General features: G+C 38.2%; 1 protein-coding gene across 1 annotated transcript; it reads right to left on the reverse strand.

The window, feature by feature from the left end:
- Positions 1-203: 203 nt before the first annotated feature.
- On the reverse strand, positions 204-14,407 carry LOC100629328 (dynein light chain 1, cytoplasmic-like). The gene is made up of 3 exons (XM_070235942.1): positions 14,338-14,407; positions 13,717-13,880; positions 204-458 (listed from the first exon to the last, which is right to left on the reverse strand). The coding sequence occupies exons 1-3, from the start codon at positions 14,405-14,407 to the stop codon at positions 204-206; spliced, it is 489 nt and encodes a 162-aa protein (XP_070092043.1).
- Positions 14,408-14,878: the final 471 nt, after the last annotated feature.

Below are 14,878 nucleotides of genomic sequence, written 5' to 3' on the forward strand. Positions count from 1 at the left end.
AATGAAAAATAAATGCAAAGTAAGCTGTTTTGCTGATTATTTTATACCCACAACAAACTAGTACAGAGAACACCCTGTACAAAGAATAATAATAAAGACTCGAAAGATCAAGGTGTTCCTCCAGGCAAGGCTGAAGATTTCAGTTTGGGCTGCATCCTTGTCTTTGAGTGCATCTCTGGGTGCATGGCACAGTCCTCACGCTTTTAACCAGATTTGAACAGAAGAATGGCCACTTGGCCCAGGCAGAAGTAGATGAAATGCTTTGTTTCATGTGTCACCAAACTCCTGAAGTTCCTCCCCACAATGTAATGTGAAGTGGGGCTGTATTTCTTATCAAACTCCTTCCTAATATGGGCTGCAATATCCTTCTCTATGTTATATTTCTCCAACACCTGAGTAGCACACTCCACTGAGTCTTGTTGCATTTCCTCTGACAGATTCGCATTTTTGATCGTGGCCTTTTGGATGCATGTGGTTATGGTGGAGCAGTGATTGCCTGACTGCAAGGGTCTCCTGGGGGAGGGGCTGGCAAGGCTCAGACCCAGTGGGACCTACTTCCAGGGGAATCGGCTGGACCACTCTCTGGATCTTGCAGGAAATCTATACCCTAGGGTGCTAGAAATCTGTTCACAAGGATCTGTCTCACTGAGGCATTCCACTGCAACACCATCTTAGGGAGATGATGGAGACACTACTGGATGTCCACACCACAGGAGCTGGACACTGGGGAAACCACACGTGCTACAGGAGCTGGACCTGGAGGAGCTGCCCATAGGGGAGAAGGACTGCAGGAGCCTGGCAAGTGAACACTCTCAAACTGAAAGTAAAACGTTTTCCTATTGCAGCATCTCTCCAGCACTCTCTACTGTCAGTGATTAATGTCATGCTAGCTGGCAAAGGAAAAACACTTAGAAGATGGGTTCACTGTCACAGAGCAGGCACAAAGAGTGAATTTTGAGCTGAGAGGCAATCAATCGATAACTGGCATAACATGAAACAATTTGTATAGGTTCACGTAGTTTTTATAATATTATTGGAGTGTCTAGGAAACAAGTTTCAAAGGGAACACATAGGGGCTTGTCCTGTGGTGTAGTGGTTAAGTTCACTGCCCTCCACTTTGGCGGCCTGGGTTCGGATCCTGAACATGGACCTATGCCACTAGTCGGCCATGCTGTGGCAGAGACCCACATGCAAAATAGAGGAAAATTTGCACAGGTGTTAGCTCAGGACGGATCTTCTTCAGCAAAAAATAAATAAATAAATAAAATAGGAACACATATAGTTAAATAATACGGCATTTCAATTGCTTTCCATTATTTTCATTACATCTATTCCAACAAACATGCAATTTCCATATATTTTGCTATGGACCCAAAAGTGTTTTGCACAATCAAACAGAAAATTTAGGAGAGAAAAATACTACTTTCCTGGAAGTGTGTGATTTTTTTTGTATTCTATGTTAGTAGTATAATGACCATAAAAATTACACATTTTAAAAAAATGTGGTAAAATATATGTAACGTAAAATTTAGTATTTTAACTATTTTTAAGTGTACAATTAAGTGGCATTAAGTACATTCACAATGTTGTGCAATCATTATGACTATCCATTTCCAGAACTCTTCCATCATCCCAAAGAGAAACTCTTTTCTCATTAAAAAACATCTCTCCATTCCCCACTCTCCCTAGTAACCTCTATCCTACCTTCTATCTCTGAATTTGACGATTCTAGGTAACTCATATAAATGGAATCATATACACTTTGTCTTGTTGTGTATACCTTATTTCACTTAGCTTGATGTTTTGTAGTTTCATTCATCTTGTAGCATGTGTCAGAATTTTATTTCTTTTTATGGTTGAATAGTATTCCATTGTATGTATAGACCACATTTCCATTCATCTGAAAAAACTTGGTTTTTTTCACCCTTTGGTTATTGTGAGTAACTCTGCTATGAATATTGTTGTACAAACATCTGGTTTAGTCACTGCTTTCAGTTTTTTTGGGTAGATACCTAGGAGTGGAATTGCTGGATCATCTGGTAGTTCTATGTTTAACTTTTTGAGGAACTGTCAAACTGATTGCCACAGCAGCTGTACCATTTTACAGTCCCACTAGCAATGCATGAGGGTTCCAGTTTCTTCAAATCTTCTCCAACTCTTACTACAATAGCCATCCTAATGGGCGTGAAGTGGTAGCTCATTGTGGTTTTGATTTGCATTTCCCTAATGATTAATGACAAGCATCTTTTCACATACTTATTGGCCATTTGTATATCTTCTTTGGAGAAATGTCTATTCAAGTCCATTGCCTATTTTTTAATTGTTTGTTTTTTGTTGTTATAGAGTTGTGTGTACTCTTTCTATACTTTGTATGTTAACCCTTATCAGATATATCACTTGCAGATATCTTCTCCCATTCTGTGGGTTGTCTTTTCACTGTCTTGATTGTGTTCTTTGATAGACAAAAGTTTTTAATTTTGATGGCGTACATTTAAAACATTCTTTTCTTTTGTTGCCTGTACTTTTGGTGTCTAAGACACTAATATCCACTGTCCAAGCCCTCAAATGCTTTTGCATACCCACCCCTCCCCCAAGGATTCTGGGATACCACATGATAAAGCAACTAAAGGATTATTGCCTGACACACCAGGGAACTCCAGAACTCTGCTCTAGTATGTCAGTCATCAGCTGGGTTCTCCAAGAAGCAGATGTAAAGACATGAAAAGATGTATAAGAGATTTATTGGGAGATATGCTTATGAAAAATAATAGGAAGAGAGAACAGGAGTTGTCAGGAAGACCCTCAGACTGATTTGAGCTTAATACTTGTGAAAAGAGAGAGAGAGAAGTGAAGGAAAGGTGGGGCAGGAGGAGTCTCAGACTGCTGTGTAGTTCTGAGAAAGTCTTGGCCAGGCCAGTGAAGGATCACTGAGCAAAGGTGCCCATTACAGGAGTTGCACATGAGGCATAAACGACCTGGCCCTAGTACTCCTGCTCAGCCTAGTCATTGGCTGGGGTCAGCTTGGGGAAGTATGACCATTGCATGAACACTAAGATGGATGGATCCAAAGGTCCAGGGCTGGAGGTTGTCAGTCAACTCTTGAATGGACATCTGAGTGGTATAGGAGTCTGATGGATTGGTTCCCAGCCAGGATCTATTGTCAAAAATCTTAAATTATTCTCCTGATGGAAGGGTTTTAAACAGGGGAGTGGTTTGGTGAGGTATTGCTTTAGAAAGAACACATTGGCTCTAGTATGAAAAGGAAATCAGATGGGGATGAGAATGGAGTCAGGAAACTGATGAGAAGACCATGGCAGAAAAGGACAAGATGGTAGTAGATGAATTGTTTTAGAAATTTCAAGATTAGAAAATGTTTGTAAACCTAGATGTGGGATCACAGTGCTCTAGAGCTGGAAGGAGTTTTAGAATGCTTCCAGACTGTGGTTGGTGAAACCGTATAGCTTGTTTTTATGTGTAGGATATGAGTGACAGGAAATGGAGAAACTGCATTTAGTTTTTAATTTACATTTACTTAATAGGATGCTGAATTTGAGAAATTTGGGAATTAACCATTAAATTCATGATAAGTAATGTTGACCCTTACCTACTGACATTAGATTCCTTAAGCTGCTGTCTTGACCCAATCTCTCTTATTTCTGCTGTTGGCCAGAGCTGGAGTGCACTATTTAACTAAAGTTTGTAAATTCTTTGAAGCAATAGTGTATGATTAAGAGAATCGATTCCGAGTCAGGATTAATTGGTTTCAAAATTTGTCTCTGCTTCTTATAATTATGCATCCATGCCAACAAAAGAAACTATTAAGCTCAATTTCTGTAAAAAGAGGACATTCCTCCCTAACTCACGGTTGCTGTGAGGACTAAATGTAATAGTGCATACCCAGTGCCTGGACTTGGGAGTATGTGTGCCATCATGCTGTGTTTCTGACCAGCCTCACTATGAGACCAACCACAGGTAATTAGCCACTGGCAGCCAGAAGAGGGCAGTGATGAGCTTTCTGCATAGAAATGTCTCACATTAGAAGAAAACCTGGAGGAAAAGGAGAGACTCTTTTGTATTTCTATTGTGAGAACAGAGTTCAAAGGGCAAGTTTTGAAGAAATCCTGAGCTGAAAACAAGGAAGGAAGACACCAGTCTGATACCAAAACTTAACATCCCAGAAAACGAAGAGATTCAGGAAAAATTGTGCATCAGAAGGGCTACGTGGATAGAGGTGATTTGGTGATGTGTCTGGGACAAGGGAAGTCTCTTTTTGTGTCCCTTACCGAAGATCTCTGCTCCTTCTTATGGAAAATCTCTGACTTTGGGTTCTTGGAACCACTGTCTCATGTGATTCTTTGGCACCAGTAACAACTCTTACTCTACTATCTGTTGAGATTCCCCTACACTGACCCACACCATTGTAAATAGTCTTGTGAACAAATCCATGTACCTGATTTGAGAGTGACTCTCATTCTGTTTGGGATCCTGACAGATACATATTCCCTCAGAGAGGAATGTTATTACTTACAGCATTAAATACCTAGGATTGATCTAATAAAAGATGTGGAAGACTAGCACTAATTTTTATAAGATATTATTGAGAATATTAAAGATGCCTAAACAAATGGAAGGATATACCATCTTCATAAATCACAAGGCTAAATATGGACAAGATGTCAATTCCTCAAAACTGATCTATAGATTCAGAGCAATCCTAATCAAAATTCCAGTAGGAGTGTGTGGCTGTGGGGATGTGTCAATTGATGAGCTGATTGTAAAATTTGCACAGAAATGGACATGGCCAAGTAAAAGATTCTCTGCTTCAAAATTCAGCAAGAAAATACAAATTTAATCCACAATGTGGACTCTTACACACCCAGTGACATTACAAAAATTCAAAAGATAAACATTACAAAGTATTTGCAAAGATTTGGAGCAACTGAAATTTTCATATACTCCTTATCAGAAAACTGGCAGAATTCACTTGCCCAATCCTGATTCTAACAATCCCATTCCTAGGAATATAACAAACAGAAATGCACACATGTATTCATTAAAAGTCCCACATATATCTATATGAATGATCATAGTGGTACTACTTGCAGCAGCCGAAAGCTGGAAACAACTTAAATATCCATCGACAGTAGAATGCATAAAGTTTGGTGTATTTATCCAATGGAATAATATATACCAATGAGAATGAATGCACCATACAACAGTATGGATGAGTCTCACATATATAATGTCGAACAATATTATATTGAAGCCAGACACAAAAGAGTATATCCTTTCAAATTCTATACAGATGAAGGTCAACTTAGAAAAACACCTACTTTATGGTTCCACGAGAGTGGGGAAGTATTCACTGGGAGGGGGCAGGAGCATTGCTTCTGGCATGGTAGAAATACTCTATTTCTTGATCTGGGTGCTGGTTGCATGGGTGTATTCACTGAAAATTCATTGAGTTTTACATTTATGATTTGTGTACTCTTCTTGTTTTTTGTTAAATAGCAGCTTATTGAAAAATAATTCACATTCCATACAATTCACCATTCTAAAATGAACAATTCAGTGTTTTTTTAAAACTTTCACAGAGTGGTACAATCATTCCTGTTGTTTAATTTCAGACATTTCATCATTTCAAAAAGAAACCCCATACCCATTAGCAGTCACAACCCATTATCCCCTTCCCAGAAACCATTAATCCACTTTCTATCTCTATATATTTGCCTATTTTGAAGATTTCATACAAATAGAGTCATATAATATGCGGCTGTTTGTGTGACTTCTTACTTATCATAATGCTGCCAAAGTTCGACTGTGTTGTAGCCTGCGTCAGCACTTCATTTCCTTTCATGGCTGAATAAATCGTGTTGTACAGATATACCACAGATATACATATAGATATGGATTTTGTTTATCCATTTATCAGTTGATTTGGGTTGTTTCCACTTTTTAATTATTATGAATACTGCTGTGTCTAAGTTTTTGTGTGGCTATATGTTTTCAATTCTCCTGGATATATACCTAAAAGTGGAATTTCTGGGTCATATTGGAAACTGTATGTTTAAATTTTGAGGACCTGCCAATTGTTTTCCAAAGTGGCAGCACCATTGTACATTCCTACCAGAAATTTGTGAGTATTCCAATTCCTCCATATCCTCACCAACACTTATTGTCCATCTTTTTGATGACAGTCATCATAGTGGGTATGAGTGGTATTTAATCGTGATTTTTATTTGCATTTCCATAGTGACTAAGGATGTCGAATATTGCTCTTTTCAATGTGTGTGTTATGGATCAACCAAAAATTTAAACTATGCTTTGCTTTTAATTCATTTTTTAGGACATACTATGTATAATGATATTTGGTAATTACTTTTGCCTGAGTTTTAATCAGTGCTTAATGTAGTTAAATATTCTTATACAGTATTTGTTATGTGTATATTTAATACTGAATACTGTATATGTATTTTAATGATTGTTTAATTTGCACGAATTTTTTTGAGAGAGGAGGGGTAAAATGACTTCAGAATTATTTTAGAACTTAATCAATATACACAAAACAACCTGTAGCCATATTTTCAACATTTACTCTGACTTAATCAAAAGAAGAGAGAAACTGTAGAAATTCAGAAAATCTAAAGAACAAATGCCCTAGAATAGAACTTCCCAAAGTGAGTTCAGTAGATTATTAAGGATTGCTAAAGGCAAATGGGCCCACATAGTTAAATAAAGATAGGAAACACTTGATTTAAAGATGTGAAAGAGATATTATGTTAGCTGGAATACTTTCTTTTTTTATTGAAATATAGTTGACATATAATATGATGTTAGTTTCGGGTGTGGAATACTTTCAATGCTCTAATACATGTGCATATTCCTGAATAATTTCCTCTATTTACCTTAAACTGTTACAAGAGAGTCATTTTCTACCAAAAAACAGTGACTGATACTCCTAAAAGTTAGCAAATACTTAAAAACTTAGTAACTCAGGCCAACCCTGGGGGCCTAGTCATTAAGTTTGCTGCATTCTGCATTGATGGCCTGGGTTCAGTTCCCAGGTGTGGGCCTACATCACTCTGTTAGCAGCCATGCTGTGCTGGGCAGCCCATGTACTAAAAAAATAGAGGAAGATTGGCACAATTGTTAGCTCAAGTCAAATCTTTCCCAGCAGGAAAAAAAAAATAGTAACTCAATACTGATGAAGATGCAGTTAGATGGTCACGACTGAAAAGCTGCTGGTGGAAGAGCAAATTGGTATAATGTTTGCAAAAACAATGGAGCAATATGAGACTTAATGAGTTTAAGCTCATTGAACCATTAGTTATACATCTGGAAACAAATCTTAATTCACTTAGAGACAAAGTATTTGTTGCATTATTAAATTAAAATGGTAAAATTGCAAAATTATCTGATTGTTTGAAATTGTGAAATGAATCATAGTAAAAAGATAAAATGTAAAGATAAAATGAAATCTTAATCAGCCACTGAAAATTGTGTGTACAAATAATTATTAATAAAAGAAAAAATGTATGACAATAGCAAGTTGTTAAGAGTACTTTTTCTGTAGCAGTCATGGGACAAACATTTTATGTGGATTATCTCCGATAAGGCTATCAAGAAGCCTTTGATATTGGTGCTATTATCACACATAATATATTTTATAGGTGAGGAAATAGAGGTACAGTGGTGTTCAGCAACTTGCAGCTAATGACAGGTGGAGTTGAGATTTAAATCCAGATATTGTGATTGCAGTAGCTGTGCTCAACCACTGTACCATTTTGCTTTTCTCTAGTTCAGGGAGCTTAAGTGTCTTATCCAGAGCAACAAGGCTAATAATTAGTAAAAGCAGGCACTAGCCTGAAACAACAGCAAATTCAAAGAGGTCCTGCAACTGCGTTGCTTACGGTGTCTCAAAATCTCAGATGAAGGGGGAGTGATGTCAGCATCATGGTGGAGTGAGGTCTCTCAGAAATCTTTCCCTTGAAGTATACAACAACGAAAAAATCCATAATCTAACAGAGGACATCCAAACACAACACAGAAAACGTCAGAGAGACTCAAGCAGCCATACGACGAAGGGCAGAGAGACCAGAGCCACCCTCAGAGGAGGTGGAACGGGATAAGCAAGAACTTCACTCCCTCCCCTTAAAGACTGCAATCTGGGACCACTGGAAGTTCTGTAAAGGAAGGAATGGGGGAGGGGACATTCATTCTTGGGAACATCAAGGACTCCCAAGGGCCCTTGCAACCTAGAGGGAAGCTCTCTACTGGGGCAAAAGCTTTCAGGAGGGCTGACCTTATCAAGACAACACCCCAGGAGAGAAGATAGTGGGAACAGAGTGAGAAAACCCTGAAAGCATGCAGGAGACACTGCCCCTCCCCTCACCTGCTCAGCACTGCTCCAGCCCCTGGGATTTTGGCTGAAGGCAGAGGGCTCAGAATACAGGGCTCTTGACCTCCACCCAGTGGCAATAGGCAGTAACTGTGACCAAATAATGCCAGGATGTGAAAGAGCAGAGCCACTCCCTCTAGCAATATCAAACATTATATTAGATCTCCAGACCAGAGAGAAAATGACAAGTACCCAGAAATCAGTCTTGAGGACACAGAAATATGTAATCTAAATGACAAAGAATTCAAAACAGCTATCATCAAAAAACTCAGCAGGGCAAAAGAGAATGTAGGGAAACAATTCAACGAGTTCAGGAGCTACTTCACACAAGACATTGACATTATAAAGAGGAATCAATCAGAAATATTAGAGATGAAAGACACAATGGAAGAAATAAAACAAAATATGGATTCCATGAATGCTTGAGCTGACACCATAGAAGAGTGTATCGGCATAATCAAAGATAGACATGTTGAAATGCTCCAGATAGAGGAGGAGAGAGAACTAAGACTAAAAAGAAATGAAGAAAGTCTCTGAGAAATATCCAACTCAATTAGGAAATGGAACATAAGAACTAGAGGTATTCAAGAAGGGGAAGAGAAGGCAGAATGGAGTATAAAGCTTGTTCAATGAAATAGTAGCAGAGAATTTCCCAAACCTAGGGAAGGAAATCCATGGGGAAGATGCTGCCAGATTTCCTAAATATGTCAATGTAAAAAGACCTACTGCAAGGCATATAGCAGTGAAACTAGCAAAACTGAATGATAAAGAAAGAATACTAAGGGCAGCAATGCAGAAGAAAATAACTTACAAAGGAACCCCCATCATGCTTTCAGCAGATTTCTCTGCATAAACCTTACAGGCTAGGAGAGACTGGAATGACATATTCAAATCTTTGAAGGACCAAAGCTTTCAGCCAAGAATACTCTATCCAGCGAAAATATCCTTCAGATATGATGGACAAATAAAAACTTTCCCAAACAAACATAAGCTAAGGGAGTTCGTAGCCACGAGACCCTCCTACTCTTAAGAAATCCTCAAGAAGGCCTTCAAACCTGAAAAAAAAAAGAGAGAGAGAAAGGGGTTACAAAGCATGGAGTAAGGAGGTAAATAGACAGAATCAGAGCAGGATAGCAAATATTCAAGTGTAGCATTAAAGATAAAGGAGAGGAAACACCACCAACAAAGATAACCTTGTCTTTTTAACCATAAAATCATAACACCAGGTGGAATAAGATGTGAGAAAAACAACTTAGGAGCGGAAGGGGAAAGCGACTGAATTGGTTTAGTCTAAGGAAATTAGAGGCTGTCAGAAAAGGGACTATCTTATCCACAAGATCTTGAATACAAACTTCAGGGTAACAACTAAACAAAAAAGCAGAACAGAGACACAAAGAATAAATAAGGAGAAAACAATGAAACACAACATAAAAAACTACACAACTTGATTGGTAGACCAAAATACACAGGATGAGGGACAAAGGAAATGCAGGAGAACTGGAAAATGAGTGATAAAATGGCAGCATTGAGCCCTCCTTTATTGATAATCACCACAAATGTAAATGGATTGAATCCAATAAAAAGACACAGAGTGGTGAGGTGGATTAAAGAACAAGACCCAACAATATGCTGCCTCCAGGAAACACATCTCAGCTCCAACGACAAACACAGGCTCAGACTGAAGGGATGGAAGATGATACTCCAAGATAATGGGAAACAAAAGAAAGCAGGTGTTGCCATACTTATATCAGACAAAGTAGACTTCAAAATAAGACAGATAAAGGGAGACAAAGATGGTATATAATAATTGAAGTGACATTCTATCAAGAAGAAATATCACTTATAACTATCCATGCACCCAACACAGGATCACCAAAGTACATAAAGCAACAATTAACAAACCTAAAAGAGGACATTAATAATAACACAATAATAGTAGGGGACCTCAACACTCCACTCACATCAATGGATAGATCATCCAGATAGAAAGTCAACAAGGAAACAGTGGAATTAAATGAAAATTAGACCAGTTGGATTTAATAGATATATACAGAACACTCATCCAAAAGCAGCAGAATTCTTCTCAAGTGCTCATGGAACATTCTAAAGGATAGACCATATGTTGGGAAACAAGGCAAGCCTCAATAAAACCTCTTAATGAAATGGGGATAGAAGGAAATTCCCTCAACATAATAAAGGCCATATATGACAAACCCACAGCAAATATCATTCTCAATGGGGAAAAGCTGATTGCCATCCCCCTGAGAACAGGAACAAGACAAGGATGCCTACTATCACCACTCTTATTCAACATTGTACTGGAGGTTTTGGCCAGAGCAATTAGGCAAGAGAAAGGAATAAAGGGAATCCAAATAGGGAGTGAAGAAGTGAAACCCTCACTGTTTGCAGACAACATGATCTTATATATGGAAAACCCTAAAGAATCCATCAGAAAATTATTAGAAATATTTAACAGCTACAGTAAAGTTGCAGGGTACAAAATCAACTTACAAAAATCAGTTGCATTTCCGTATTCTAATTACGAATTTACAGAAAGAGAACTCAAGAATACAATTCCATTGACAATCGCAAAAAAAACAAAGAATACAGTACCTAGGAATAAATTTACCTAAGGAGGCAAAGGACTTAGACAATGAAAGCTATAAAACATTATTGAAAGAAATAGATAATGACGTAAAGAGATGGAAAGAGATCCCATGCACACAGGTTGGAAGAATAAACATAGTTAAAATGTCCATACCACCCAAAGCAATCTACAGATTCAATGCAATCCCTATCAGAATTCCAGTGACGCTCTTCATGGAAATAGAGCAAAGAATCCTAAAACTCATATGTGGCAACCAATGACCCCAAATTGCTAAAGCAATACTGAGAAAAAATAACGAAGCAGGAGGCATCACAATCTCTGACTTCAAAAACATACTACAAAGCCATAGTGATCAAAACAGCATGGTACTGGTACAAAAACAAACACACAGATCAATGGAACAGAACTGAAAGCCCAGAAATAAAACCGTATGAACATGGACAGCTAATCTTTGACAAAGCTGTCAAGAACATACAGTGGAGAAAAGACAATCTCTTCAATAAATGGTGTTGGGAAAACTGGACAGCCACATGAAAAAGAACGAAAGTAGACCATTATCTCATGCCATACACAGAAATAAACTGACAGTGGATCAAAGACTTAAAGATAAGTCCTGAAACCATAAAACTCCTGGGAGACAATATAGGTACCATCATATCAAATACCAATTCTTCTCAGACAAGGGAAACAAAAGAAAAAATAAACAAGTGGGAATTCATCAGACTAAAGAGCTTCTGCAAGGCAAAAGAAACTAGGGTCAAAACAAAGAGACAGCCCACCAACTGGGAGAAAATTTTTGCAAATCATGTATCTGACAAGCGGTTAATCTCCATAATATACAAGGAACTCACACAACTGAACAAGAAAAAAACAAAAAGCCTGATCAGAAAATGGGCAGAGGAGATGAACAGACATTTTCCCAAAGAAGATATACAGATGGCCAATAAACACATGAAAAGATGCTCATCATCACTAATCATCAGGGAAGTGCAAATCAAAACTACACTAAGATACCACCTTATGCCTCTTAAAATGGCTATAATCACTAAGACTAAAAATAAACGTTGGAGAGGGTGTGCGGAGAAGGGAACCCTCATACACAGCTGGTGGGAACACAAACTGCTGCAGCCACTATAGAAAACAGTATGGAGATTTCTCAAAAAGTTAAAAATAGAAAAACCATATGACCCAGCCATCCCGCTTCTGGGTATCTACCCAAACAACTTGAAATCAACAATCCAAAGTAAAATATGTACCCCTAGCCAAGACATGGAAACAATCCAAGCGCCCATTGACTTTTGATTGGATAAAGATGTGGTATATGTATATACAATGGAATACTACTCAGCTGTATAAAAAGACAAAATCATCCCATTTGCAACAACATGGAAGGACCTGGAGGGAATTATGCTAAGCGAAATCAGCCAGGCAGAGAAAGACAAACACCAGATGATTTCACTCATGTGTGGAATATGGACAAAGGAAACAGTTCAGTGGTTCCCGGGGGAAGGGGGCTGGACATAGAGGGTGAAGGGGAGCACCTATGTGGTGACAGACAAGAAACAGTGAACAACTGAACTCTCAAAATGATTGTAAACTATTATGAACTCAAATAATAATAATAATAAAAAACTCAGATGAAGGGAAGTCTGGTGGGGGAACATAATATCTTCAAATATTTGAAGAATGGTAATATGGAAGCTGGGTGGACAGGCTTGAGTATTCTCAAAGAACAGAATTACCACATGCAGATTCAAATTTCAGATAAATTTCAACAAACTGCATTTAATTCAGAAATTTGAACAATCAGAGCTATCTGACTCTCAGGCAAGAAGTCTTAAAAAGAACGGTAGAAACATTATGTCCAAAGGTACAAACCAAGCTACAACATCCTCTCTCAGGGATCCTGCGCTAAGAATTTCTTCACTGAGACAGAGGCTCTAAATTTTAGGAACCTACCAAAATGCCGTGGTTCTTTTTCAGAATGCTAACCTAAGCAGAGACATATATACTAATATTCGTGAAGCACTTGGCATTGTAAGTATTCACCTTTAAAGACAAACTGTGTCAATGTTATAAGCACACATATCAGCTTATGTATATATATAATAAATTAATTAAATAATACTAATTATAAATAGATATGAAAATAAAAGTGAATAATTATGTATCTTTTAATATTAGATAGCATCCCTCGGGGGATCAGCAAACTATGAACCAAGTCTGGTCTGTTTTTGTATAATCAATAAACTAAGAATGGTTCTTATATTTTTAAAGAGTTGTTTAAAAGAAACAAAGCAAAACTAAAAACAAACCAAAACATGTGTGACAGACTGTATGTTCTCTGAATACCTAAACTATTTACCACCTGCCCTTCCCAGGAAGTATTTGCTGATCCCTGCCACACATTAAACAATTAATTACCACGTAACAACTTGAAATTTCTTTGTCTAGAAAATTAAACAATATTCTGCCATCTGAATTACTTGTCCATTTAGCATCTAACAGAATTGTAAAATCGCAGTTTGAACACTAGAGGGAGACTTCAGTTTTTTTTTTTTTTGTAAATTTTTGAAACACTGACAAAGAATGCTCAAAGGAACACCAGTTCTAAACTTGAGTTTTTCCTTGAGTTTGCCTTCAATAGTTGTGGGAACAATGGTGTGTTTTCCTAAACCAGGCTAATGGCATTGTGTCAGATTCCCCTTACCCTGCTCACACCCTTTTGGTCTTCCCAGTCTCTGGTTCTAGCTCTGTCTTGGTTCTGCTGGCCTTTCTGTAGGTGCTGCCTAATTGTTCCTCCCCTCCTGCCCATACTACACATCTCTGCCTCCTGTCCCAAGGACTTGCCTTCCGTGCCCGGCTGTGTGCAGCCTAGAAATGTGAGGAGTTAATATTCCAAGAGGTCCACCTCTGGCCAGTGGGAGTGGGAAACCTGTGGATATATTATTTCTCCTTTGCCTCCTTTAAGGGACAGTCCTGGCATGCTGTTTCTATGGCTTTTTGGGCTGTGTTTCCACGGATTGAGTAATCAGTCACATTTTTATTTATTTATTTATTTATTTTTTAATTTTTATTTTTTTCGGATGTACATCATATTTCAAATTCTGGATGCATTACATCATGTTCACCACCCAAACACTAATTATAGTGCATCCCCTCACATGTGACCCTAATCACCCCTTTTGCCCTCCCCCCTCCCCCAATGGTAACCACCAGTCCAATCTCCAATGCTATGTGATTTCTTTTTGTCCTTTTTATCTTCTACTTATGAGTGAGATCATATGGTATTTGACTTTCTCTCTCTGACTTATTTCACTCAGCATAATACCCTCAAGGTCCATCCATGTTGTCACAAATGGCTGGATTTCGTCATTTCTTATGGCTGCATAGTAGTCCATCGCGTATAAATGCCACATCTTCTTTATCCATTCGTCCCTTGATGGGCACCTAGGTTGCTTCCAAGTCTTGGCTATTGTGTAAGATGCCTCAGTCAACATAGGGGTGCAAGTATCCTTATGCTTTTGTGTTTTCAAGTTCTTGGGATAAATACTCAGCAGTGGAATAGCTGGATCATATGGTAGATCTATCCTTAATTTTCTGAGGATACTCCAAACTGCTTTCCATAGTGGCTGCACCAGTTTGCACTGCCACCAGCAGTGAACAAGGGTTCCCTTCTCTCCACACCCTCTCCAGCATTTGTTGTTTCCTGTCTTGTTAATTATAGCCATTCTGACCAGAGTGAGGTGATACCTCATTGTAGTTTTGATTTGCATTGCCCTGATAGCAAATGATGTTGCGCAAAGAACTCATACAGCTCAACAACAAAAAAACCAACAATCCAATTAGAAAATGAGCAAAATCTGAACAGA

Source organism: Equus caballus, chromosome 15 (genome assembly GCF_041296265.1).
Source record: "Equus caballus isolate H_3958 breed thoroughbred chromosome 15, TB-T2T, whole genome shotgun sequence".
NCBI lineage: Eukaryota > Metazoa > Chordata > Mammalia > Perissodactyla > Equidae > Equus > Equus caballus.